The sequence below is a fragment of the Pungitius pungitius genome, chromosome 9 (genome assembly GCF_949316345.1).
Source record: "Pungitius pungitius chromosome 9, fPunPun2.1, whole genome shotgun sequence".
Lineage (NCBI taxonomy): Eukaryota > Metazoa > Chordata > Actinopteri > Perciformes > Gasterosteidae > Pungitius > Pungitius pungitius.
In genome coordinates this window covers 5,368,608-5,396,391 of record NC_084908.1, presented here as the reverse complement: position 1 = coordinate 5,396,391, position 27,784 = coordinate 5,368,608, and the positions used below count along the sequence as shown (strand labels likewise).

Sequence of the window (27,784 nt, the reverse complement as noted above, 5' to 3'; positions counted from 1 at the left end):
GTGGCCGGTGAGTGTATTCTGCCCCTTTACTTTTATTTTCCCCTGATTTGTCTTCTTTTCTTTGTATTCCTTTTCCTCGGTTACGTTTGGTACGTTCAGGGACGCACATGACGCACGCGATCCAACTCCCGGTCCAGCGTCATCTTCACGCGACAGCATCCAGCTTCGCGCCAAGCAGTTGGATGGTTAAACTATATTTTCTGACAACAAGCCTGACCCTAAACTGCAGGAAAGCTGTGTATTATGGTAAGTTAACAGTCAAAAGACTCACTCGCTCTATCTGGACGCGGTCGCTATGAACAACGTGGTAACAAAACGCCAAAAGAATCCTGTTGTCTTGTCAAACTTGTGCTGCTGTCGGAACGCGAGACGAGTGCTGATTGTTAGCTAGCGCACAGCTAAGGATGCAAAGTATCCCTCAAAGCCTCCCCGTAAAAGTCCATAATCGTGTCCTCTGCTGTCCTGTAACCGTCGACAAGGCGCTGCTGTTTACGAGTTTTTAAAAAATGCACCTTTCCCTTAAAAAAAAAAAAGAATGTCAGCAGGTAAAATCTTCAACCTGTAGTGGTAAAGCATTAATTTGCAAGCACTGGGTAAGGTTAATTTGATAAGTGACGTGAGATATAAAGCAGAGCAGCGCTCTGCTCGGGTCCGGCTCGATAATGACGCTCCATGTCGCCTGTCCGCACGCAGGACATCAGGCGGTTCTTTGCACCGACTTCAGACAAGTCTGCGGTGCAGAAAACCCCTCCAACTGAACACGTCAAAACAGAAAAGAAGAAGAAGAAGAAGAAGAATCCTCTCTCTTCGGACGAGGAAGTGAAGAAGAAAGAGGTCGCCAAGGCAAGGACACGCTGTTAACACACCCACCCCCCTGGATCCTTTGCAGTGATTCATCTGCTTCATCATGTTTTCATTGTGGTTTATGTTCCTCAGGCGAAAAGCTCCAAACCAGAGGAGAAAAAGGATAGTGATAAGAAACGAAAGAAGCATGCAGTCATAGAATCTGGTATGGATGATTATCTTTTACCTGGTCATATTTCTTCTGTTCATGTTTTGAAATCAGAGATGCAGACGATTCGGATAAAGTATTCCATCAGCTGAAAGATTATTAACTATATTTTCAAATAGATCCCTAGTTGTAGTAGTTATAGTTGCAGCTCTTTAATATTCAATCAAGTGTTGCAAAATTTAGTAAATAAAGAGTCCAACTCTGGGAAATAATTCACAATACATTTTTAACTCTGAGCTGGAAGAGTACTTTTTAGCCCAAATAGACTACAAACTCCCACCCCTGTAAAATAACAAGAAACTACATTTGACTTTTCATGAAAATATTTAACCGAGATTGAAAAATAAATTGATTTTAAAATGATTTATTCTATTTTACAATGGACAGAATATCCTCTCATAGAGATGAGCAAAAAGAAAATAATCACATAATTGCAGACAAACAATATTTTAGGAAATATCAATGCTTTGTGGAGTAGACTCTTTGATCAGCTGCGTCCAACATTGTGACCCATTGTTGTGCGACCTCCTGTATGTTTTTCTGTCTCTCCAGACTCTGAAGATGAGAAGCCAGTGAGGAAGACCAGGAAGTCACCGAAAGAGAAACGGACAACAAGGAAACCGGAGCCGCCCCCCAAAAAAGATCCTGTGCAGTATGTCTCTGAAACAGGTAATGGTGTTGTGCTTCCTCATACTGCAGACATGAATACTTTGGCTGTGCAACATGACCCGACATCCTTGTTGTGACTAATTGTCACAATTAACTTGATGACTATGATTGGAACGAGATAATCCAGTTTACAAGTATAGCCATAGGCTGCACCTCATTAAAATATTAGAGAAACATATTTGTTTATGAATGTCTGTCATACCAGCTAGAATCAGAATAAAAAAGACACGGAAAAGGATCTCTAGAAAAGAGAGGGTGCTTAAAATCAAAACAAACAGGTTAGGAAGTGCTACAGCCCAATGCATAATATAAGTAGAAAGAGGTTGAATGTGAGGAATGAAGTAGATTTTGGAAAATGTCAATTTGATTTCTCTCTTTTGTTTGTAGACTCAGACAGTGACAACTTTCAGTCTTTGAAGAAGGCCTCCAAACCCAAGCAGAATAGCGCGGCCAAACAGACCAGACCAGATGCGGCTGTTGCTCGTCCACAAGTCAAAGGGGGGCTCAAGTCCCCGCCCAAGCCCTCCACCACACAGGGGAAAGCTGCGGCGAAGTCTCCCGTCACCCCAAAGTCCACTCCGCCTCCTCCCCTCAAACAAACGCACACCTCGGTACTCGACTACTTCGGCAACGCGGCTGTTCAGCGCTCTGATAAGAAGCTGGTAGCCAGCACCAAGCGAAAGGCCGTGAGTGCTTTTTCATCCAAACCGCCAACATTCATTGCATTGTAGCCTGTTGAGTGCAGTATCAAATAAGACTATTTTCCTCAGCCAATTCAGGAAGACGATGATCTGCTGAGCGATGAGCAGATTGCCAAACAGCTGCAGATGGATGAGGACTTGATGGAGGTAGGCTGATCAATATAACAGCTGGTCGTTCATTGTACTGGTAATTACAGCAGAAACAAGCAGTCTATTGAAAGGAAATGTTTGTCGATATTGTAACTGTTCTGGTTAGCACTTTTCATATATTTTTTGACATTCAGAATGTTATTCATTTTCTGTGAATTGAATACTTTGTGGGCACTGAAAAAGTATGGCTTTCTCTAAAAAAATCTATTAACCTTTTTATAGACCTGGAAATTAAATCTGCTGATTCAGCAATTATAGAAATACGCATTATTCATTCCTTACCTAGAGGGCTTGCTTGTAGGAGTGGGACTGGTCCACTTATAGAAAGTGACATCTCATGCCTGGAAAAATAGAAATCGGAATTGGAAGGTTTGACTGCAATTTAAATAAAGCCGTTTCTTTGAATACTTGATATAAAAAGTCAGTTAGAGCCTTTGTTTGTAGTCTGCTTTTTCATTCACACACTTGTTCACAGCTTGAAAAGCAGGTGCATGAGGACGAGGAATTTGCCAGAACTTTGGCATTGCTGGATGAGGAGCCTCAAGCTAAGAAGGTAATATAAAAGATACAAGAAAAACACGTCTTCTTTTTATCTAAATGGTGGTTGAATATAATTCTCTGTGGGTGTTGCCATCCAGGCTCGTAAAGACTCTGACGAAAAACCTGCCGCTCCTGCATTTCCCAAACCGAGCCCCTCAAAGACCAACCGGAGGGGCAGCGCGTCGGAGGATGCGATAGGCCCGACTCCGAAAAAGGACCCTGCACCCGTCAAAGTCAGCTCCAAACTGGCCACGATGAAGAAAAAGAACGAGGAGCAAGATGCTGGGTCAAAGGGCAAAACGCCAGCTACGCCCACAAAAATAAAAATCTCTCCCAAAAAGGATCCCCTCCCTTCGTCTGGCAAAAAGAACATCCCCAAAGCGGGAACCACACCTATCGCCGTTAAAACCTCTCCGATGAAGATAGAGGTGAGGGGGCACCAAGCACATAAACACGTATGTATTCAGAGTACACAACTTAAAACATTCAATGTCCTTTGTGTCTGTCAATCTAATCAGAGTACCAGTCCCGAGGGGGCAGACAAGAAGAAGGTCAACTCTGCAGCTTTCAGGAACTTCCTCAACAGAGATGGACCCCGAGCTCTAGGCTCCAAGGAAATCCCTCTGGTAACACACACACACACACACGTCACAGCAGCGCATGTTTAATTACACTAAAATGTCATGAGAATGCATCATTCAAAGGTCATACATTTGAAACATTGACATCTTAAATGCCAATAACGTAGATAAAATGAAAAAGTCAAAGATTAGTCTGCAATAAAGAAAGAACTGGCCAGCATTTGATCTCGTTCCTAATCACAGGCTGCATATGGTGTGTCTGCGTGTGCTTCCCAGGGTGCAGAGAACTGTTTGGAGGGCTGCATGTTTGTGCTGACGGGGGTCATGGAGTCCATGGAGAGGGATGATGCCAAATCCCTTATCGAACGCTACGGAGGCAAGGTGACGGTCAGCATCAGCAAGAAGACCACCTACCTGGTGCAGGGCCGAGACAGCGGAGTATCCAAGCTCGAGAAGGTGACCCAACGCATGCACACTAAAGTATCTTATAATCACTTATAATCATATACAGACTAACCAACCCTGATGTGTGGGATGCAATAGGAGCGCCACACAGCATTTGATCCTTTTGTCTTTCTCTTCCAGTTGACCTTTGTCAAATAATATACGTCATTTGTACACGCAGGCGGAGAGTTTCGGTACAAAGATCCTCGATGAGGATGGTCTGTTGGAGCTGATCAGAACCAAACCAGGGAAGAAGTCCAAGTACGAGATCACTGCAGAGGTCAGCGCTTTCTTACCACATGGTCATTTGCCATCATCATTTCAAATTGTAAACATGAATGTTATTTCACCATTTATCATAAAGTAAGATGTCAAAACCTTTTTGAAGGGAGCAAGAATCACAAACAATATCCCTATTTTGCAGTGACGTTTTTTTTAAATTGTCATTGAAATAAAATACATTATGCTTATTAAGATATGATCTTTCTACTAATTTCTAAAGCATTTCAGCAAGTTGAAACCAATATGGACATTTTCTTCTTTTCTTTTAGAACCAAGCCTCAAAGACCAAGACTCCCCCCGGCCCAAAGAGCACCCCCAAATCCCAGAAGATCTCTCCCTCCAAGGGCAATTCCCAGTCCCCTCACACCCCAAGCCCGTCAAAGACCGGCCAGGCCCCGGGGGCCGGGCCCAGAAATGACGGCACTCCACCTGGCAGACGCTCGGGACCAACGGCCCGCCGGGAGCTCGGCCTTTCCTCGTCCTCCTCATCCCCGGGGACATCATCAGCGGCCATGGACGACGCCACTCTGCTGTGGGTGGACAAGTACCGCCCGCGCTCTCTGAAGACCGTGATTGGTCAACAGGGTGATCAGAGTTGTGCCAATAAGCTGCTCCGCTGGCTGCGGAACTGGAACAAACACCACAGCGGGGGCTCCTCCAAGCCAGCAGGTAGGAGATGGTTCAGAGTAATGATGAAAAAAACTAGATCCAGGAACTCTTTTTATTCCTGAAAATGGCATGTGCGCTAATGAGCGATTGCTTTGTGCCGTTTGTTGCCGCCCAGCTGCGAGGTTTGGTAAGTCTGGAGGAGGGAAAGATGATGGATCAGCATTTAAAGCTGCTCTGCTCTCTGGACCTCCGGGCGTGGGGAAGACCACCACAGCAGCTCTAGTCTGTGAGGTTAGTCTGACACACACAGGTGTGTTTTTGGCTACTCTATTATGTATTCACAATGATTGGTATATTGCTGCACCCATGACTTTAACATTTAGCTTTGACTTTCCTGGCGGTGTGCGTGTCGGCTTGCAGGAGTTGGGCTTGAGCTACGTGGAGATGAACGCCAGCTGCACCCGCAGCAAAAACAGTCTGAAGGAAGTGGTCGCGGAGTCACTCAGCAACACGAGCATCGAGGGCTTCTACAAAGGTGACGCCTCTCTTCATGTTGTTTCTCGCTGTGTTTCCTTCCCTTACACATTCAAACCATGTTTAGCCTTAACTGTTGAGTTGTTTGTTTCAAAATAAAAGCTTACTGGTGAAACTGCATCAGGAAGTGGAGTTATCTGAGTTTGAAAGAAAGATAACCACTGATGGCATCTTTTGATGCAGTGTGATAATATCCCCCCCCAAGTTTGCTACGGTAGTGAAGAAACGTTGGCCTTAGATGTAGATAATCACGCTTTAATAGTATGTGTTCAAATAGCTCACTCATCATTTGGAGGCAGACGACTTGTAATTACCGTGAAAGTAAAATTATTTTATATTTATTATTTGTCCAGAATTGAATGTTGAGTGCCTGTTATTTTGTTTTGTAGGCACTTCTAATAAAGTGAGCAGTGAACACGTGCTGATCATGGATGAGGTTGATGGCATGGCCGGCAACGAAGACCGTGGAGGAATACAGGTATTTTTTGTTGATGGTCTGTGTAGAGCTTGACTTTTGGATAAAGGAATAAAGATGTTTAAAGATGACTCTAGGGTTAAATGTTCAGTTTGTGATGACACCGGTGCATCATTTTTGGCTGTTTACGTGCATTTAAAGAAGTGATTGCTGTCAAATGGGCCTATTTCCATAACTTCTCCTTGTAACTGAAAGTAGCAATTGGTGAACAGATGCATCATGTTGGTACTGACCTCTGACCCTTTGCCGGCTGCAGGAGATGATCGGCCTGATCAAACATTCAAAGATTCCCATCATCTTCATGTGCAATGACCGTAACCACCAGAAGATCAGGTCACTGGCCAACTACTGCTTCGATCTGCGCTTCCAGAGGCCACGAGTGGAGCAGATCAAGGTACACACACACACACACACACACACACACAAATGGTCCCACTGTGTTTGAGCATACTTGTGAATAGAGATGATTTAAGTATATTCAAATACTTCTTAATAATGACCCAGAGCATCTAAACCAGACTAAACCGTCTGTATCTGTTACCCACTTTTAAAAGAGAAATATTTAAATTGAGCTCCTTGTAATCTTTTACTATCAACGTTCCATCCCTTCTGGTTTCTATTTCCCTTTCATTGGTCAGGGAGCAATGATGTCCCTCGCCTACAAAGAGGGAATCAAGATCCCGCCCCCGGCTCTTAATGAAATCATCCTAGCGTCCAATCAGGACGTCCGACAGGTAAAGAAGGCATCAGTCACTCTTTGGATATGTCTCCACCCCTCTCGCCATGCTCACTGTTGTTTATGTCTTTTTCCTCCAGGTGATCCACAACCTGAGCATGTGGTCGGCCAAAGACAAGGTGATGACGTATGACCAGTGCAAGTCGGATGCGGCCAGCGCCCGCAAGGACACCAAGCTGGGGCCGTTTGATGTTTGCAGGAAGGTGTTCAGCTCGGGGGAGGACAGCGCCCACATGAGCCTCATCGACAAGTCGGACCTCTTCTTCCACGACTACTCGCTCGCACCGCTCTTCGTCCAGGAGAACTACCCGCATGTTCGCCCACGGGCCGCCGGGTGAGAAAGGCCTCTGTGCGAAGCTATATGCACGCACACACACACACACACACACACACACACACACACAGCAGTGGTATCATTCTCCACTAGTAAACAGGACAAATGTTGAACTATTCATGTCATATTTAATGTGCCTCCTCTCACAGTGGGGACCTGAAGGCCCACTTGATGTTGCTCAGCAAGACGGCTGATTCCATCTCTGACGGAGACCTGGTGGACCGACAGATCCGCTCCAAACAGAACTGGTCGTTGCTGCCCACCCAGGTAATGCACGTGCACGCACGCACGCACACACACACACTGTAGAAGTGAATGTGACCCACTGACTTAATTTTTTTAATGAAACCATATTCAATACAATGACTTCTTTTATAAAGATAAAATAAACTCCTAGAACCTGGAGGATCCACCTTCATTAGAGAAATGTATTAATTTTTTTTTTTTTTTTGTTGCTGTATACTATTTTTTGACTCATTTTTTCCCTTTTTATCCTTTTTCTTAACACATAATATAATGTTAAAATGTTCTGACATTTTAACAATTTAATTACACAGGCTTGTGTCTGTACCAGAGGTTCCTCATTGTGTGTGTTTGTGCTCGTAGGCCATCTATGCCAGTGTTTTACCCGGCGAGCTGATGAAGGGCTACATGAATCAGTTCCCCACCTTCCCCAGCTGGCTCGGCAAGTTCTCCTCCACCAACAAACATTCCCGCATCGTCCAGGAGCTGGCCTCTCACATGGGCTTAAAGTGAGTGAGCCTTGATCGCTGTCTTCTAACATTGTCCTCACAAAATCACGTGTTCTACTACATAGCGGAACGTCTCCCTTGTCTGGCTCCTGCAGAACGATGAGCAGCAGACAGGCAGTGAACCTGGACTACCTGCACTACCTGCGGGGGGCGCTGCTCAGCCCCCTGCAGAGGCTCGGAGTGGAGGGCTCCGGCGAGGCGGTGCAGCTGCTGGACAACTACCAGCTTGTCAGGGAAGACGTGGACAGCATCATGGAGATCAGCGTGTGGGGCGGTCAGCCGGACCCCTACTCCAAGCTGGACTCCAAGGTCGGCACGAGGCGGCGGGCGGGTGGCAGTGTTGGGAAAGTTCACTTTCTACATGAACTAGTTCAAAGTTCAGTTCACAAATTTTAAAATGAACAAGTTCAGTTCAAACTTCAAAATATTTCAACTAAGTTCACAGTTCCAACTAGTTCAGTTCTTTTTTTCCCCCATATGTTGCTGCAAGCTATTATTTTTCTAAATTATTGCCAAAGCCCAGAACCACAGACAGCAATTATTTTATCAGTTTTAACACTGAAGCTATGCATCAGATTTAATCTTCATATCCAATTTTGAATCCTTATCCAACCAGGGTTTACATTAGCATTGAGGGGACATTGTTGCTTTATGTTGCTGTCCATTCACTCCACACTAGCAGCAGCTGCAGCGTTCACCCCTACAGTACATTCTCAAACACATGCTGCTTGAATGGTCTTTTTTAAATAAGGAATAAAAACACGACAGTTATCATTAAGGTGCAAATGTTTGCAAAGAAAGGTCAGTTAGTTAGTTTGGGCTGTTGTGATTGGCAGAAAGATCATTGCTTTATTTACCCGGCTAAACCTTCTAAACAGGGAGGAAGGGAGACCTTCTGACTCCTAAAAGACATCAATTTGCATCAGCATGATAATATTTGATCCGAGCAAACTAACTTTTGGCCATTAAGGACCAGCAGAAATTACCCGTAAAGTCAACAATAACATATTGTTGCTTAATAAGACGTTGCTCATATACACATCAAACAGATCTAGAGATGTTTCTGTCCAAACATATGTATGTACATCATCTGTGCTTTAGCCTGAGGTCTCACCTCAGCGCGTTCTCTCTCCTCTCAGGTGAAGGCCGCATTCACGCGGGCCTACAACAAAGAAGTTCACCTGACGCCGTACTCTCTGCACGTGGTGAAGAAGGGCCGCCGCGGCGGGGCGGGGTCCGAGTTGGGAGGAGAGGACGCGGACAACGAGGCGCAGGAGTCGGAGGACGAGGGCGTGAACGCCGACGCCATGATCAAAGTGAGAAGCACGCGATGGCGACGTCGGAGCCCGCCGCTCCCTTCACGAGCTCTCTGTTCACATGTCGCCTGTGTTGTTCCTCTCTGCAGCAGAAGAAGTCCAAAGCCACCAAGGAGTCAAAGAAAAAGGAGAAGGAAGATTCTGGGAAGGGCAGGGGGAAGGGAAAAGGAAAGGCCAAGAAATGACCGACGACCAGAAGAGGAAACGGATGGAACTACCTTCCCACAGACTGAAATGTTCTTTCTGTAAAGATCCTTCAATGAGTATCAGAAGGTAGTGGCTCTGCTTACTGCTCCTCAAACACTGCTAAGAAAGGTTCCCCACCTTTTTTAACTTCTAGTTGTCTTTCTATCAGAGCGAACAAATGATGTATATTCCATCTATTATCATGTCTCCGTAGCAACGTGTTTCTTCCATCATCAGTTTGTGGGACAGGTGTTGAGGCTGTAAATAATGTGACAGACGCAGAAGTCTGTTCTCTTTGCCACGACTAGAATACAGAAATGTTTTAGCTGTACGGTTAGCACTGAGGTTCTTGTAAATTACAATTTTTGTAAAAAAAACAAACATGTCATGAGGATTAAAGGGATGTCGGTCATGAGTCTCATTGATTTCTTTGTTAAAACACTCTCAGGAAAATGATTCTGGGAGTTTTCTATTTTAAAGATATCGAATATAAAATGAGTTTGTAATTATTTTTTTATATGCTATATTTTGTGTGCTATACCATATAGTATTAACTTTTTTTGACAGACCTTACTGTTTTAGTCCATAACGACTTATTCAAGTTAGTTAAATTAGACAATCAATCATGATTTTTTTATTTTTAAAGTAGGACTTGTCATACTTTGATTAAAAAATGTTGACAAACTAAATCATGGCTTTTCACATTTTTATACTGACCTAATACTTTTGACTTTTTAAAAACAATGTTTTCCTGTACTGCACTACATCTTTTAATTTTTTTTTCAAAATAATTCAGGACTTTTCCAACTTACTAACAATTTTTTTTATTTATTTTTTACATAGTCCGACTTAAAATTCCTTAAGGTATAGTACAAAAGTTATTAAAATCACATAGGGTTTCTCAATACTATACCAGACTTTAAGATTTTTCTGAGATATTTTTCTTGTGACACTTTGCTATGACCCTTTCATGTGACTTTATTTATGACTACAATTTATGTTTTTCCAGACTTTTTTAAACGTACAAAATTCTCCAGCGTCTGCCGGTGCTTTTCCAAAACTAGCTAAAAGAAAAAGACAAAAAAAAAGACAGTTTTGATTTATTGACATTCACATATTAAAATCTCAAGCATCTTTGATACTCAGTTACTGCACTGATATCCCCATCATACAAAACTAAAAGCTGTATCCAAGCCATCCAAAATATATATATGACATATTTAAACAAATAGAAAGAGACATGACGTCTATACACATGGTTTGTGTTTTCGTTCCTCATTGATCCAGCCCATCAGTCTGCAGGTATTGGGAACAATCCGGAATCTTCTTTATCTGTTCAACACTCAGAGTCTCGGAGCACATCGGACACACCGTCTCCGTCTCCAGTAACCTGGACACATGAACAGTTCAGTTTGGATCAGCAATACCTCACGTGTTCGCTCTCTGAATAGCAGTATCACTCATTGACTCTTTACACATGCGAGGAATCCTTGGTTTTTGATCATCTAACGTAACAAGATTAAAGGCCAATGAGCAACGGGTTGCCTAAAATATCAAACTTACTTTAAAGTCAAGAAATCATTAGTTATGGGATATTAGATCAGTGAAGTCACACTGGGTCTAAGCCCAAAGTACCCTTTGTTTATCTGATTAAAATGGAGCATCTCAGTGATCAATAACTAACCATCAATAAAAAGAGCCCGCTATGTGGATCACATAGAGCGATTTTGTGTGTAAATTTGGAACTTCATAACAATACTTGGAATGGTGTCCCAATGACGTAATGGCTCTTACTTCTTTATAATATAATCCTGGAAAAAAGCAGTGCCAGGACTAAACCAGCAAACTGCTACTGCCTCATTGGATTTGAGAAAGTACCTCAACCAAGAAAAAAAGGATAAAAATGTATCACTTACAAAATGAACTGAGAGTAGAGCGCAGGGAATTCACAATGAGGACACACACACCAGTCTTCTTTGAGCATGTGACGACCCTGAGCGAAAAAGCAGAGGTCCACTGATAAAAGGCACGTACAGGGGGGCACTATGTTGTGGGCGAGCGACGGCGTGCTCGTACCGTGGCGATGCAGTAGGGCACGTTGTTCTTGCAGGAGATGCACAGCAGTTCGTTCTGTGGCAGCTGAAAGCCGCAGAAGGGACACGGAGTAGTTTCGTCCTCCAGCTCCGACGTGTCCGGGCGTCTGCGACGTACGTGTAGTGTGGGGGGGGGGGGACACACACATGTTCACTTGTACACAGATCCGTATGGGGCAGCACACTCGGCAAAGAACAGCGTAGAGAACTCTCACCGAACCATGGCCTCGATCTTCTTTCTGTACTTTGGGTCGATCTTGTTTCGGTATTCTGGTCTCATCAGCAGGGCGGCGAAGCCGAAGGCAGAGTTCTTCAGTCCGGCGCGGTGACACTCGATGACCGCGGACGTCAGAATGGGAACAACATCTGCGGAGAACAGGCGGGCGCCAATAAGAGCGGATTAAGCCGAGGTTGGGAGGTTGGGCAGATCAGAGAGACAGAGACGTTCCCTGTGGACTCACGCGCTGGAAACCTGCTGATGTTGTTGCTGACGCGAATGAGCATGCGAGCCCCTTTAAGGTGGTCGCCCCTCTTCACATGGACCTGCAGGACATCATGTACAAAGTCAGAAACACTACACACACACACACACACACACACACAGACTACATTGAGAGGTAGCAGGGAGAGTCCTGACCTTGACCAGCAGGTACGAGTGGAGGATCATCAGGTTGGTGGCCATCTCAGCTGGGATTTTGATCTTCTGGGCCTGCAGCTCGGTGTACATGCTGAACAGCACGTCGTGGGCGTTCCGGTAGTTTCCTGTGAGTAAAACCACAAACAGAAAATGCAATATAAGATTAAAATAGGAGTTATGGCACCATGTCGCTGGGACATTGCGCTTGTGTGGATCCGTTGGAACCTGCACACTGCTCTTCTCTGGCGATGATGATGGCGGTGCGAGCGGCCTCCCTGTACAGCTCCAGAGCCATGTAGAGACGGAACAGGTACTTGGCGTCCTAGTAAGAGGAGATGGAGTCCATTTAACGGTGTCACAAAACCCCTGCAGTGAATATTTGGATGCTGTGAAAGCCCATTTCTGCCACTAAAAATAAATGAAGCAATAGAAAGTTTTATGAAAATCTATTTTGCTCACAATGAAAGTAATTGCCGTAATCTTTATGCACAGATCGCGTCCAAAAAGGGTTCAAAACTAATATATCTCTCTAACTAATATATCTGCTCTCTTTGCACTTCAGTTGGGTAGTAACTTCGAATGGCCGCTCCGCTCACAAGGTAGTACCTCGTATAAACAAGTCACAAATCATTTAGCTGGTTACTGTTAGAAACACAAATCTAAAGGATTCCATAGTGTGCAAATAAAAGTCGTATCATTCCACTGAGAGACAGTATAGTAGTTAGGGAATAGCAGTTAAAAGCAACAAAATATTTGTATGTGATTAAAATAGCATAAAAAGTCAAGTATATTACGAAGAAGCCAGGAGAGGAGGTGAAGGGATTACCTTGGGCATACCGTCGCTCTCTCCCATCAGGTAATCGATCAGCTGGTCGGTGAGAGAACTGTCCCTGGCCTGACCCACCTGAGACACACACACACACACACACACACACACACACACACACACACACACACACACACACACACACACACACACACACACACACACACACACACACACACACACACACACACACACACACACCACTGATTGCTCACATCATTTTCTATGTGCACTGGGATATTCCGCTGATATACTGGGCTCTCACCGTCTCTATGGCCATCTCAACAGCCAGGTTGTCATCAGTGTTGGGACACTTCAGGAAGTGCTTCAGGGCCTGAGAGACATCGGCAGAAGAGCCTGACTTATCGCTTCAAACCACACAAGGAAGAAATAACCCATAAATTAAAATAAAAGAAGAGATTCTTACTCTGGTGTACTGCCCACACTTCTGGAAGAACTTCCCCGCCTGCAGGTGCTTCTTTTCTCCCTCAAAGTAGAGAGCAATGCTCTGGTAGTCCTCCTGCGTGGCCTCGGGACCTGATGAACACGCAGCACACTGCCACTGCAGTTCTAGAAAACCATTTGTTATAGTCCACTCGGTTAAAAACACACACACTGACCGATGATGTCCGCGTAGACCTCCATCTGCCCGTGCTGCTGTGCCAGCTGGAAAGCTTCGTCGTTGCACTGGGACAGCACCAGGAAGTGGATGGCTGAGCTGTAGTCATTCAACCCCAAGAAGAACCTGAGGCACACGCAAGCACATGTCCAAGGTCCATTACACAGATGGGGTGGGGGTGGAGGGGGAGAAAGGAGCCGAGGGTGGAGATGAAACCAAAAGAGTTAGAAAAGGATTTGGCAACAGCAGCGTAAAACGTTTGAGAATTGAGAATGCCAACATCTGGATGTTCCAAGTCTTCACACTGCATTTGCATCTTATCTTATTGTTTCATATAATTGTGTATTGGTCTGCTGTGTTTAGGACATTTTGGTCAAGACAAAAACAAGCAATTTGAGGACTTCAGCTTGGTAGCGTGTGATCTGTATTTTCCAGCCAACAAATTGTACCAATACTACAATACTACGTGTGCTTTGACAACAGAGTACGGAGATACTGTGATCTCGCCCGTCCTACCTGGCAACCATCTTTGCGCCGTCGATGCTCTGCGTCTCCCTGACGATGCGGACGGCCTCCTCCGGGCTGTTCAGGTGCTCCAGCAGCACGCGTATCACGTTGTCCCAGTCTTTGGCGCTCTCGTACGCCTGCGCAGCGTCTTTGAACCTGGTGCACACGCGACACGTTACATATGTGTCCTGACCCATGACGTGGATTCCCCCCCCAAATCACGGGCAGCCCCACCGAGGACGTACTTTCCGTCCGCTTCCTTGGCTTTGGCGTACTGCAGGTGGATCTTGGGAGAGGAGACGTGTGGGAGCAGCTCTCCAACCTTTGCCCTACGCACGGTGTGGCAGGAAGTGGAATGGTTAACGCGAGGAGAGGAGCGGGCTCGGCGCTCTGCGGCGGCGGTTTCCCTCACCAGTTCTTGCAGCGAATGTAGACGGATGCGGCCTTGTCATAATACTGTCCTTTTTCATACAGCTGAGCGGCTTCAGAGAATTGCTGCAGGAGAGGGAGGAATACAACCAGCGACGACGCTGTTAAAAACAGCAACACGCCAAAGGGCCGCTAAGCGCCGACGGGGGGGGGGGGGGATTTACCTTCATGCTCTCCAGTATGGCTCCACACTCCTTCTTGAGGATTCTGCTCGGGTGCTGAATGGCCTGAGCGGCTCCTCTCCTGATGTCCCCCATCCGGATGGACATCCGGGCAACCCCGGCTCTGCACGCCTCGTTGTGCTCCTGGAACCGCGGTAAGCACAGTCATGGTCACTGCAACAACAGCTCATAAAAGCAGAAGAACGGTAGCTACCTGTCTGCTACGTGTTCCTTTTAAATGTAAACAGAGCAGAGCCGACAGCAGTAGAGGAGACTGTGTGGACTCGTTAGTCAGACATTAAAGGGTGGACTGACTGATCTCCACGTGCGTTATTAAAGACAATGATAGATCATTATTCCTCAAAGGTAGTGATAAATCATCAGGTTTTAAAAGCTGGTGAGGTCACATGTGGTGGGAAAATATGGAGTGTCAAGAGAAACAGACAAATGGTCACGTTCACAGTTTCAAACTTCTCATTCCTTTATCACTGTGGAAAGTGGAGGTCGAACGCATAGCACTTACTCCATTATCCTGCATCATGCCTTTTTCATAGTGCGCCAGAGCATTCACATAGTCGCCACTGCAGAGAGAGAGAGAGAGAGAGGTTTAGGATACAGTGTCCATGAATCAGGTCTCCTGAATAGTGTCTGAAACATGTACTTACATGAACTCCAGATGCACAGCGTATTCCTTGGATATAAAGGGGATTTGGTCTTCTGCTAACCTCTTTGCTAACATGAGAGCACTGTCCCATTGCAACAGGTCTCTTCTCATCTAAAACACACACAGAAAATAAATAATAATGCAGTCTTTAGTTATTTACGGTGATTACACTCAAAATACAGTGAACCATCTCTCTCGCTCTCTTGACTCTGCCTTATTCATACGTTCATATGTATTTTAGGACATCATACGTATATATATATATAATCATGACTCCATTTAGTCATCTTAGTATTATTAAATGCGAAAAGACGCATTAATCGGCATTTGTGTGTTTCACCTCCAGGGCAGCGATTGGGCAGCCAGAAGACAGATAGAGGTCCTGGGCCAGGTTGTAGTCCCCTAGAAACATGGCCAGATGCCCTGCTCGTAGGTTCATGTCCTCTATACGCTGGACAGAAAAAGACGGATCGAGGCTTGAGCGATTGTTATCAACGGGGTGTGACACATGCGCCGTGGATGGTGTGGGGCTTGTACCTGGATGCCCTGCAGTGACAGCACCATGCCAACATTGCTGCTCATGCGGAAGACCTGGATGGCCAGTTCGACCTCCATGTGCACCAGACATGCTTTGCCCACCTCTGCCCAGTCTGTGTTACTACCTGCAGACTTGCACAGAGCACACGCTTCGTGGAACCTGGACAGGAATACAGACACACGCACACCCATTATTCACCTCTCCAAAAAGGGCTTTTTGTATAAACTCACTTGATTATTTAAAGCACTGATAGTTCTGTTTCACTTCATTTTGTGAAATACGTCCAGAGGAAACCAATCCATGACTTCTCTTTGCATGTTTTCCATATCCTAAATGAGATGCTGGAAGAATTCTACCCATTGGCAAACATCCAACATGGATGCCTCTCTTTGCCCATCCGTACATCCAACATGGCTGACCTCTTGAGCATCAGCGCCAGGGCGAGCTGCGTGCTCAGCTCCGGCTGTGGCCCCTGCTGAGTGCCGCTTGCCTTCTTGAGGAAGGAGTGTGTGCTCAGAGCCACCTCGCTGGTCTTGCCGCTTGCCGTCTGACATGTCAGCTCTCCGTTGTGCAAGAGCAAAGGCTTCTGGGAAAAGAGGAGCGCCGTGCTCCCCACAAACACCACCCGGGGGCCTGGGCAGTGTGAATGTAGGAGAAGTTATTATCTTATTGGCATACATATTCAAATGTATGCTGTTGTACTCATTCAAGTCCTTCTGAATAGGACAGTGAGATGTGCGTGTCTGTGTGTGGTGACCCCGTACCGTATATGGTAGTTTTGTGCAGGGCGTAGGTGTAGACCTTGTCATCATCATAAGCTACAAACACTCCTCGGTCAGCATGCCAGTTGTCCCACAGCACACCGGTGATGGTGGGAGAGAAGTTAGGGAGCTCAAAGCAAGAATCTGTCGCCTGGATAGGACGCACAAACACTTGTTACTGGACCCCAGGAAGAATAGTCTCCACTACGGTGTAGACTAATGGGGATCCTTAATAAACTAACAAACTGAATCTGTTAAGTGAAATCATTGAGGTATTTCCCTTCTGAAGCACTTTGTGATCTCTGGTTTTGATGTAACCAAACCAGTTTGTATCTTCTATGTCTATGTGTATATAAAATATTGCTCTCTATACTTTATACTAACAGTACTGCTGTATCTCACTTCTATCAAATATTCATGCATCTTTTCTTACCATGATGTTTCATCACTGGATATTTGATAACCTAGTTTCAACAGAGAAAACCGCGGGCATGTGTGTGTGTGTGTGTGTGTGAGTCGATCTGCATGCACGGACATTTGTGGGGGAGAGCAGGAAGCCGCCGCTCTTGTCGTCGATGAAGACCAGCCGTGTGCCGTTGAGGTCCGGGAACACCTTCCTCACGCCGACGGCGTGGCTGTAGCTGATCACCGTCTCCCAGTCCTCCACCAAGACGCACACCACGTCACCCGCCTGGGAGACACGGGGGGACCCGTCGGTTAGAAAGAGCGAGGCAGGGGGAGAAGATAGAGCTTCCAACTGTTACTCGAAGAGCAGCCTGATGGAGCCAGGGCCTCGTGCCTTACGTCTGTGCCGTAGTAGAGGAAGTCGGCGGTGAGGGCGTGGCAAATGATCCGACCTTTTCCCTCATCCTCTGGAAACAGCTTCATCTGCTTCTTCTCATCCTGGTCTTTGCCTTCGATCTACACGCATGCACACATACAATGTCAGTGCGGTGACATTTCAAATTAGTATGTAAAGTGAGTCCGCTCAATAATCTATAAAGATATTAAACCGACTCACCATGTGCAGCTGCACTTTCCCCTCAAACAGCGCTGCTGCGTAGTCAGAGTTTAGGGACATACTGGCTATGGTCCCCAAATACTCAATATCTTTGAGCTTATTAAAACCTGAGCGATACACAGAACGAAATCGTACACGATCAGACAAATATTAACGGACATCACGAGTCATGGTTTTCATGGTTAACACACACACCAGGTTCCCCGTCCACCAGGGCGTAGAACCACGCTCTGTTGTTCATTCCCACAGCCACGTGGAACGGTCCCATCGCAATGAAAGTAGGCTCTACTTCCACCTGTATGACCACGGGACTCTCCTGAAAGACATGGTGCAACAAAGAGGAGTCGAGGGGTGTCGACTTTAGAACAATTCACTTCATTCAGGTGTGAAATAGTGTCTATGAAAGAAAAAACTTGATATTATATTCTTCTTATAAGGGAAATGTGTGTACAGTGACTTTATCTGTGGATATTAGAGTTTCTTCTTTCATCTCTATCGTACTGATACAATATATTATGTCAAATAACATCTCTGACCCATGTTCCCCCTGACTACTGGTCGCTCCTCCCAGTGTGTGTGTGTGAATCTCACTCGAGTCAAGGGAGATAATTATGGGAATACACATGTGACATGATGTCATTAGTCCCGGGCTGCTGAACGAGTCCCGTAAACGAAGAGAAGCTGGGCCGTCTAAAATAATAGCGCTCAATCAATATGTTATCATTCTTAATTATCCAATAACAACGGAGTCTGGGTCCGGACCCCTGCTGTTTTTTAAAGACAGAAGTGTATTGAGTACTGTCATTGTGTATTTGGGGTGATGATGGTGCACGGAGTAGTGTGATGCGCTGGGAGCCGCACTTGACGGTTCAAATCCCGGCTGCCTCATGTGCCATGTCGAAGTGTCCCTGAGCAAGACACTTAACCCCTAATTGCTCCCCAGGCAAAATGTAACGCATGAGTTATAATGCAATGTAAGTCGCTTTGGGTAAAAGCGTCAGCTAAATGACATGTAATGTAATGTAATATTTGCGCGCACGCGCGTGGCCTCACCCCCTCGACCTGGTTGGACACGGTGACCTCCAGCAGAGAGGTGAGGTAGGCCAGCCGGGTACCAAAGCTGCCACCCAGGATGGGAAGCTTGGTCAAGAAGACATGTAGCGTCCCGCTCTGTGTGGAGACGGCCAACAGCTGCCCGTCGTCCGTCCAGTTCAGCTGGTCCAGACCTGGAAGAGCAGCGGGAGGGGCAGATGAAGGGGACGAAGTGGATGGTACATTTCATAGCAAGCTGGAACTGAGGACCTGCCTCACCTTTAGTCTCATCGTCCAGCTGGATTACATTGCTGATATCTTTGAGCTCGGACAACTCGTGGATCTTTATGCTGCAAGAAGGAACATGTGTTTTTCTCTTTTACAAGTGAACAATGGAAATAGGCATCGCTGTGGCGTGCCATTCTTTTTGCACCTGTTGTCCCCGCAGGAGGCCGCTTTGTTTACAGCCGTCGAGATGGCCACACTGTTGAGGCTGTCTTTATGGTTGCGAGCCTGATGCAGCTCCTCTCCAATCTCCTTGATGTGAGTGGAAATAACCACAAAGTACCCGTGGGAGAAGCCGATCAGTATGTAGCCGTCGCCGTACCTGGAAGAGACGTGCAGAGGAGGAGAACCAACAGTAAGACAAATATCTCACGGCCATGACTTGGTACAGCGTCTCGGTAATGTGTGATCACGTGCACTACCAGCGATAGGACACGATCTGTCCATAGTGGCGCTGGAAGGTCAACTCAATCCGGTTTTCAAGGTCATTGGTATTGAAGAGCATCAAGTTCTTATTTTCCACAGACAAACTCACCTGAAGGATTGATAAATGCAAGACGGTAAACAATAAACTCATTAGACAGTTCACTTCCTGAGACAATGGTAAATATTTGAGCTCAGTAAGACAAAAGACATGGGACACTTCCCAACTCAAGACACTAAAATGAGGGCAAACTTACAGTGTTCTCTCCTTGCCCAGACCTTTCATTGGTCTTCCTCTCTGAAAAAGTGATATCAGCGGGCTCACCACGAAGTGTTGTCTGGAAAAACAAGAGAACCATAAATAACATCCTTCTTTCTATCTCCTTTTTGTCTTTCTTATTTGCCTTCTTCTAAGTAATGTTTCAAAAATATGTAAGCTTCAAATGACTGTGTGACTTTATTAGTTTCTCTTGATATGAGAAGCCTGGATCCTTATTTACTCTCGTTAAGCTGCGCTGCATGCGTGTTTCTGCGTGAACGTGTGTGCGGCTACCTGTCTGATGGTGTCCCCCTCATGATTGCTGATGCTCAGCGTGTTGTCATCACTTCCCAGAGCCAGTAGATTCTGAACACTCCAGCAGCCACAAGTGATCTTCTTAGTGTGTTTTCCTGTGTGGTGTGAGAAAGGTAGAGATAATTAACACACGTGGTTAAAAACCCACAAAACCATGACCAACTGTGTGCGAGTTGTGTTGTGCGTATTACCCAGTACAGGGATCTTGCGTGAGGTCTGCTGATTGTATATCAACAGATTTCCTTTCACTGTCCCAATAGCTAACAAAGGGCCCGTCTTTGACCACAAGATGAAGGACATCTGATCTCTGTTGAGTTTTAAGAGGGATTCAATTACTTTGTACACGTTTTACATTGTTTCTGGAATAATATTTAATTCCAGAGAATTAAAGGCTCTGTCCTCTTTGATAAACGTGATGCATGCTATTCATACCTCATGCCGCTCTCTATCTGGGACGTTTTATTGACACTGGCATCCCAGAGGTAGATCGAACTGGATTTTGCTGCTATCACTGCCAAAATATCCCCATCTTTATCCCAGTCCATCCCAACACAGCGCCTTCGTAGAGGGGGGAATAGGAGAAAGGGAAAAGGAAATTATCGGTAAAATATTTCTAAACCAAAGTATTTGAGGCAGAAACGGAGTTCTCACACTTACCCCGGCAGACTGAGCTCAGACCACTTGTGTCCATGTCGATCAAATATTTTCACAGAGTTGTCCTGTCTGTAGGATTAGAAATAACATGCACATTTTAGGTACTGAGCGAAATCTTGAATAAAGAGAAGTATATTATTAGAGAGTTTTCTTTGATTTCTACCCACCCTGCAACAGCGATGTAATTACCAAGGGTTTTCTGCCACTTATACAGTAAGCTAGAACCTGCCCAGGCTTTGTCAGCAAGGACGAAAACACTCTGTGGACACAAAGATGGACTTTTAAGTTAGTTATATTTGGGGGGGAAAAAGACGTAAGAACGCTTTTCAATATTCAAACACAATATTAGTCTCCATTCATCCTAACCAAGAGATGAAGAGGAGCTTCACATAAAAAGTCACAGGTTACTACTTCGTCCTTCAACATATGGTTAGTCTGGCGAAGCTTTTGTTTTTTGAAGAATTAAGTATTTGCTGACAGTATCTTGTCACCACAGAGTCCCACTAAAAATGTCAAATTGTCAAAAGCCATTTTCAATGGAATGATTGGAACACGGAGAGAGACAAAAGCGCATCTTCACGTACCAAAAACAATTACTTGAAAATGTAGCTAATTTATTAAGTTGACACTTCAACACACTGTATTAACCTTGCTTAGGCTGTGGTCTCAAACACGGTAGCCTTTTATTGAACAGCCTATCCTGCCATTTGGAGGAAATGCGTGCTAACAAGTTACACTTAACTTAGAAAGGCAAACCGTTAGTTGCTTCGATAGCACTTCAGCTAACACCGCAGCTGATTGAACGTTAGCTGTTTAGCTAACGACGCCCGATGCAATACGATAGCAGGGCATTAGCTTGTTTCCAAGACTTGCCTCAATGACGCTACCGTTAGCAAGTAGCTAACGTATTACTGTAACGTTAATTATTTTACGTTAGCTTGGTTGACGTTAACGTAAGTTAGCTGACTGGCTGCAGCCCGTTTATGCGATATACCCTTAATTAACGTTACATCTTAACACTGAAGCCTAATAATGTGGGCTTTTTAAACAAATGTGCTGCTACCAACCTTCATCGTGATGGTGGTTTAATCATTTGAACTGATTGAAATCTGTTCAAAACGTCTTCGAGGTAAAACTTGAGACTATCCAACAGTGCTTCACGCTAAAGCGTCTGAAGGCACCGCGATGTCATAGCAACAGGCATCAGCCAATGAGATGCCATTTCATTGGTCACATTGCGTTAAAGGGATAGTTCATCCCAAAATGTAAAAATAGTACACACTTTTCTCGTTTGTTACTGTAGTGATATTAATCCGATCATTCTAACAATTTAATATACTATATATTTTGATGCTCAAAGCCCAAACCACATATTTATTAAAAACTCAACTGCAAGTCTTTAACTGTAAATGATGATGCGGTAGTTCAAAGTAAACTACTGTTGTGGAAAACCAAAGAACTCATTATATTTTGTATTGTTTCAAAAGAGGCTCCGTGGAGAGTTTCTCGTACTATGTATCCTGTCAGAAAAATTGACTGAATCCTACAAACTAAAATGGAGTAGCTAAACAGCAAACGCTAATTTCAAATCTCACTGCCTTTATTTGTTAGTTGTAATGTTTAATACAGAATATTGTCTTGAGTATTTTCTGAGCAGTGAACAACTGCAATAAATGAGCAGATTGTTAATAACAATACGGACATTTATTAGCTGTCTTATGGAGTCTAACATGGGAAAAATGGAAATTATATTTTCTTTTTTCACAGCAGCCTTGTGTGCAGTGTTTGTCTGCTTATACTGAATGTATGATCCCATCTGGTGCATTGTTGTGATAAGCTTGTAAACATCCAGCAGTCTGTAAGGATGGGGACTAAAGATGCAAAGTAAATATGTGGAATCTCCCAGTGGGGAAAATGTTTGGCAAACTTCTATATGTTGCCTTCAATCCATATTATCATGCTCTCTCTTGGTGTATGTCTACATATACTGAGCACATATGACCTTAGCAAGCCTATATTTGGTGATATTAGTAGACAGGATTTGCTGTATACTTAAACTTATGTGAAATGTAAAACAAAGCAACTAACAGCAATTTAGTTTAAAATTCATGGTAAATCCCTGCTTTATTGTTATTTTCTTGTTAAGTTCACTCATCTTTCCCTGGTGACGGACAAAGATAAATTCTGTGTTGAATGAAAACTGCTGTGTTGAATCAACTGACAGAATAACAACTGGTCATTATTAACAATATAACGTTTGCCATTCTGAAACGGCCGTTCCGCGCAGTTAATATTTTGATGCTAATTGCCAAACTGTTGTTTTGAATGCAAGACCCAAGCGCTTCTTACACGTGACATTGGAAATGAAACACAATGTTACAGTGAATCCTGTGACCCTCACACTTGTGCTTCCACCCCAGATCCAATAGATAGCAGCCTGCACCAACTTCAGGGCGTCATTGTTCCACTGCTCAGTCCCATGTATTCTCTCTTGTTGTCTTGTATCCATCAGTGTTGCTCTGTGAAACCGAAGATACACCATCGTCAGCTTCTCCCACTGCATACTGAGCTGGCTCACTGTACCAGCCTTCTGTTCATCTGAAATACATCAAGGTCAGCTGCTCCTTCTCTTGTGCTGTTCAATTATTGATGGAAGACAGAGGAAAACACTCTGGTGACACAGCAACTTCTTTACTTTTCGGTATGTTGATGGAAGGCTGGCAGCTTCATTTTGCTTTGCACATCCGGGAGCTGGAAAGAAATGCCAGCTGTGTGACACAAATATTCCTCACTGTGCTCCGGCAAAAAGCCCCCTGCTGACTAAGATCTCATTAAGATGCACTGAAGGAGCAGCTCGATGATTTTCAAGTAAAACTGTAAAATTAGAGCAGAGAGATGAAAGGGGAGAAAAAGATGAAAAATGAATGTTTTGAAATGTTTTCTGCCAGCGAGACAATAAAACCCGAGTGGGTAGAGTAACCCATCGCTCCTACAATCTACAGTACATTCTTTGAATTCAAGTATTATGCAATCCAATGAGAAAAGGGAAAATAAAAATCATTTGTGCAATGCTAAACGGAGCATGAAGACATAATGTGTGTATGACAGGCAGGGACGTTGCAAAAAAACATATTTTGCACAGATATCATGTTTTACAAATACTACTGGGTACATTCCATATTTCAAAAACACAAATATTGACATTTTTTAGATAGTAAAACTATTTTTTCTTGTCTTTTTTTGGGCTCAAAGAAACTCCAGGTGGGGCGACGCCCCATTGCCTTCTATTGGCCAGCCGCCACTGTTTAATGCTAAATAATCAGTAAATCAGTCCAAACTGTACAGTAACACATCATGAATAAAGAACCATAAAAAAAGGAGGATGGGGCAGCTTGGCCCCACCGAGCTGGACCAAACCACAGCAGGAGGGCCCTCTTGGTTCCTCTACGGCTTATAAAACAAGATGGAGTGCCCTCTAGAATGCCCTTCCAGTGCAGAAGTCATGATAGAATACACCGTAGGCTGTTTTTCCAATGTAGAATATATGTATATTGCTGTGTATATTGTATGATGCCCTACTTGCTAGAAAACATTCTGCATACTTGTACATACATGTGCCACCACATCCATCTGTTGATATTTCTGCCCCTGCCCCTCAGTCTTCCTCCTCTGTATTGCGTCTATACGATGTTTATTCCAAAAGGTTTGTTTCTCATGGCTGTGGCATTCAATAAAAATGGAACCATTCTCAATGTCTTGTTCATCATTTCTTACACATGAGCCACTGAGGCGCCAGTGAGGTAATTAGGCAGCCCTGTAAATGCAGATGTCTGCACCTGGTTACAGCACTGACAGATGTGCAGCTGCACGTCTGAACCGTTTGGAGGTTGAGGTTTTTGTAGTAAGACATTGGCACTTCCTTTCTCCTTTTCCTTCCTGTCAGGCAAAATGGACTACGGTGCTTTTAAGACAAGGTCACAAGCGTCATTTCTCAGTGCCACCGGGAGACGCGATGATTACAAGCTTCCTGTGCAATAAATAACCGAGTGAATCAGTTTGCTACCAGCTGCCGCCTCGTTGTAAAGTATGTGTAAGTCGTGAGCGCTCCTCTCCTCGGTGCACGCTGATGTCCCCGTGCCAGCGGTTCCACCTGCTGTCACGTCTCCTGCTCGGGCTGCAGATGAGGTTAGAGTTATGAGGATCCACATGAACCTGCCGGCGGAAAGGCCTGCATTACAATGACTAAAACCTCACACCTGCTAGGGCTGCCACTGGTGCTGCTCTGATGGGAATGTTGTTAAAAACATTCACCCTTATATCAAAATGGCATTAACATAACCATGAATCCGATTTTAGTGTTTCACAAGGTGGAAAGAAAATAAACAGAAACAAGTGTTGAACCACGTCTCGACTTTAATGTATAAAAGACCAATGACAGCATGGTACGGCAGTATATATTGTACATACATCATGGTGTAATATTCTAATACAAAAAGAGGAGATGAGCAGCTGTACCATTTCTCACCCGCCGTCTTTTTATCATACCTCTTCATCTCAATTCATGGTACAAAAGGAAACGCACAACAACACATGGTAGAGTTAGGGGACCCTGTGAAATATACATCATAATACAATAAGACTACATACAGATATATGTATTCATGTACATATTATTTACAAAATATATAGTTTGTTTGGAATATCTGTCTCCGTCTTTAACCTCTCTGACTACCTTTACACAGTGGAGGTGACACACTTCTCCTGTTCTGATCCAGAGAGATTACTGTGGTAAATAAACAGCTGGTTTGAAGGAGGCAGGAAATGGAATAATGCAGCGGTGCGTCACGATTAAACCAGCATCAGTTCGGCTGCGGGGGAATCGCTAGCCCTGCTTTTTAGATGTTCATGCCGGCAGATCTGGGAGGCTTTTCAATGCTCACTTGCTCACGGGGCACTTGGCTTTAAGCTCAGGGGTTAAGTGTGTGTGTACAAGAGTGTGTGTGTATGTGTGATTGTGTGTATGTAATATGACCGTGTGTGTGTGTTTGTGAAGCACATCCTGGGGGCTACATTAGCTCTAGATCTGTCAATTCAGACAGGATGCCTGCTTTGCCTCTGACTGTCAGGGGTTTATTTCCTGTATTCTTAACAAACACACACACACACACACACACACATAGACACTAGAGAAGCCACAATAAGGAAACACACAATTAAGTATGCAGTATAAAATGATTGTACTGGGTCTGTATTGATGCTGTAGTCAGCATCTTTGTATTCTTGAGGTTAAGTTTACTCAAACAAGCCCTCAAATGTGAACATATGAGTTTGTTTCAAATGATTCATTTCAGAATCATGTCTCATACTTTGTCTGCAGCGGCATAAAATCTAATAACGCTATGAACTTGACATCAAACAAAACAACGGCGCCGGCAGAATCAACGTTATTAAATTCATGGTCTCATTATATGCTCTGTTGTTCCTTTTGTCTGGGAATCCAATTCTGCTCCAGAACTTAGTGGTGCGTGTATTTGTGCATTTGTGTGTGTGGTGCCCGATGAAATGGGAAAATGAGAATGAAAAGAAGGCAGCAGGGAATTGAAAATGTGGGGAGGGTACGATTCTCATTTGAGATAAAAATATACTGCTTTCAAATTCCGAAACACACGCGCACACACGCACGCACACACAGAAAAACAACAGAGAAACAGCAGGTAGGACAGAAATGCTCACCTGACACACTATGAAACCAAACCTGTAAAGAGCTGACTTGAGTGCTGAGAGAAATAAAAATAAAAAAATAATATATTGTAAAAAACTCATAGTATAAAACTGGTATTAGAGCTTAATGTATCACAATTATGTAAACAATGGCAAAAGCAAAAGTAAAGAAAACACATGAAAATTGCTGAATAATTGGATCATTTTCCACAGCGGCTCATGTAATAATCTACAATAAATCACACATCACAGTACACCGTATGCTTCAGATGTGGGCTGATGCACACATACACACAGAAACATTAGATAAAAGGCCAATGATACATATCTGACTGATAAGAATAAAGAGCATCACAGTTTCTCACAGTGTAGCTGTGGAGGTTGTGCTGATTATGTCAAAAGTCTTTCTTTCATATGCCAGCGAGGAAGGGAAAGAAAGAGAAGAGCAACTCGCCAACTGCCAAATGAAATAATACAGAATACGTGAAAATAGCATCGATAACATAACACGCTATCAGATATTGTTAGAAGCGAGAGCGTAAAATGATGAGGCAACTCAACGGTCTTGACAATCTCATTTACGTCTCTCCCACCTGTCAGCAGGAATAGAAGCTGAAAGCAACCCCGTGTGTGTGTGTGTGTGTGTGTGTGTCCGTGTCTACAGGAACAAACTAACAAGACAAGGTAAAAAAAAGTGCAGAGTCTGCGATGCAGGTGTTCCGTCATGCTGGGATAACCACAGCAGACTTCATCATGGCAGCGGTTCACTCCTGTGGCCGAAGTTATCAAACACGAAGACTTCATCAGAAAGCAGACGGACGGTTTTGACCCTAACCGGAAACAACTAAAAGAACGAGAGGCGGCCGAGTCTCTGGCTCCCCCGCGTGCTGTCGGGCAGACGGGTTTCCTCCAGCGACCACAAAGGGGGGGAGCGCCGACGACCTGAGACGCGTTGCGCATTTTCTTTACAGTCTGACGGCCACCACGCATGCCCCCGCCCGGCCCACACACAGAGGTGCCACCTGGAGAGAAAGAGAGAGAAAAACGCGTGAGCGACGAGCAGGGCCCCTCGAGTCCGATTCGTGACCGAGTCAAAGGGCCCTTTGACCGAGTGCCGTTCAGGGCCGTAATTGCAATGCTGACAGAGCGGGGTAGAGTTCACTGAAGCATTGTTTGCGGTTCTTTGGTTGTATAACCGGCTGATTTCCACATTACAGGCAAACCGTATAGGTAAAAGGTATTCACTTGATTGTTTTAAATGTGTGCATGTGCCCATGCTCATTAAGATCTGGCGAAAGCGCATCTTTGAACCTGCAAAATGAGACCAGTTAAACGTCCCCCGTGGAGCCGTGCACAGCAGTTCTCCACAAGGCCGGGACCAAGACAGGCGTCAGATGTCAGGTCTTGTCCATCAACCGAGACAAGTGCAAGGCTTCAACAAAATGAGTTTGACGGGATCTATAAATCAGTTTCCTCATGTGAAATCATATTTCATGTTGGCAAGACTGCGTGTCCTTG

At 44.6% G+C, this 27,784-nt stretch overlaps 3 protein-coding genes across 9 annotated transcripts in view; 1 reads left to right on the top strand and 2 right to left on the bottom strand.

Annotated features, from left to right (window-relative positions):
* Positions 1-96: 96 nt before the first annotated feature.
* Positions 97-9,947, top strand: rfc1 (replication factor C (activator 1) 1). Of its 2 annotated transcripts, XM_037471719.2 has the most exons (23): positions 97-246; positions 694-843; positions 937-1,009; positions 1,565-1,681; positions 2,069-2,367; positions 2,452-2,529; positions 3,008-3,085; positions 3,171-3,500; positions 3,591-3,698; positions 3,930-4,109; positions 4,279-4,377; positions 4,649-5,048; positions 5,164-5,279; positions 5,409-5,523; positions 5,912-6,000; positions 6,254-6,391; positions 6,636-6,731; positions 6,814-7,067; positions 7,217-7,334; positions 7,674-7,819; positions 7,915-8,128; positions 8,959-9,135; positions 9,225-9,947. In XM_037471719.2, the coding sequence occupies exons 1-23, from the start codon at positions 244-246 to the stop codon at positions 9,318-9,320; spliced, it is 3,474 nt and encodes a 1,157-aa protein (XP_037327616.2). In that variant the 5' UTR covers positions 97-243; the 3' UTR covers positions 9,321-9,947. The 2 variants fall into 2 exon arrangements, with proteins under 2 accessions (XP_037327616.2, XP_062420458.1); XM_062564474.1 differs by lacking the exon at positions 97-246 and having other exon boundaries at positions 267-843.
* On the bottom strand, positions 9,179-21,731 carry wdr19 (WD repeat domain 19). Of its 4 annotated transcripts, XM_062564472.1 has the most exons (37): positions 21,613-21,731; positions 20,713-20,804; positions 20,549-20,614; positions 20,324-20,449; positions 20,083-20,198; positions 19,871-19,986; positions 19,575-19,655; positions 19,317-19,429; positions 19,043-19,216; positions 18,889-18,959; positions 18,631-18,803; positions 17,773-17,893; positions 17,578-17,684; positions 17,361-17,477; positions 17,092-17,247; positions 16,560-16,707; positions 16,215-16,428; positions 15,795-15,954; positions 15,598-15,708; positions 15,259-15,368; positions 15,117-15,174; positions 14,597-14,743; positions 14,416-14,498; positions 14,249-14,332; positions 14,013-14,159; positions 13,498-13,622; positions 13,305-13,414; positions 13,143-13,211; positions 12,878-12,955; positions 12,277-12,373; positions 12,052-12,176; positions 11,876-11,957; positions 11,630-11,780; positions 11,398-11,521; positions 11,238-11,314; positions 10,575-10,711; positions 9,179-9,218 (listed from the first exon to the last, which is right to left on the bottom strand). In XM_062564472.1, exons 1-36 carry the CDS (start codon positions 21,616-21,618, stop codon positions 10,597-10,599), a joined length of 4,050 nt encoding a protein of 1,349 aa, XP_062420456.1. In that variant the 5' UTR covers positions 21,619-21,731; the 3' UTR covers positions 9,179-9,218; positions 10,575-10,596. The 4 variants fall into 4 exon arrangements, with proteins under 4 accessions (XP_062420456.1, XP_037327609.2, XP_062420457.1 ...); XM_037471712.2 differs by lacking the exon at positions 9,179-9,218 and having other exon boundaries at positions 10,406-10,711; XM_062564473.1 differs by lacking the exon at positions 9,179-9,218 and having other exon boundaries at positions 10,406-10,711; positions 14,597-14,737.
* Positions 21,732-24,940: 3,209 nt separating this feature from the next.
* klhl5 (kelch-like family member 5) overlaps positions 24,941-27,784 on the bottom strand; it is a 37,733-nt gene continuing 34,889 nt past the window's right edge. For all 3 annotated transcript variants that reach the window (XM_037471742.2, XM_037471740.2, XM_037471741.2), the window contains exon 13: positions 24,941-27,288. In XM_037471742.2, coding sequence (XP_037327639.2) covers positions 27,232-27,288 — 57 coding nt within the window. In that variant the 3' untranslated portion in view covers positions 24,941-27,231. The remainder of the gene's footprint in view (positions 27,289-27,784) is intronic.

What these genes read in the sequence shown, in the direction of transcription:
- rfc1 (XM_062564474.1), top strand. Translation starts at nt 673, where the DNA reads ATGTCGCCTGTCCGCACGCAGGACATCAGGCGGTTCTTTGCACCGACT. An exon ending in GCTCCAAGGAAATCCCTCTG is followed by an intron (nt 3,699 to 3,929) that starts GTAACACACACA and finishes TGTGCTTCCCAG; the next exon opens with GGTGCAGAGAACTGTTTGGA. An exon ending in GAGTATCCAAGCTCGAGAAG is followed by an intron (nt 4,110 to 4,278) that starts GTGACCCAACGC and finishes TTGTACACGCAG; the next exon opens with GCGGAGAGTTTCGGTACAAA.
- wdr19 (XM_062564472.1), bottom strand. An exon ending in TGTCCAACCAGGTCGAGGGG is followed by an intron (nt 17,894 to 18,630) that starts GTGAGGCCACGC and finishes CATGTCTTTCAG; the next exon opens with GAGAGTCCCGTGGTCATACA. An exon ending in TTGAGATGGCCATAGAGACG is followed by an intron (nt 12,956 to 13,142) that starts GTGAGAGCCCAG and finishes TGTGTGTCTCAG; the next exon opens with GTGGGTCAGGCCAGGGACAG.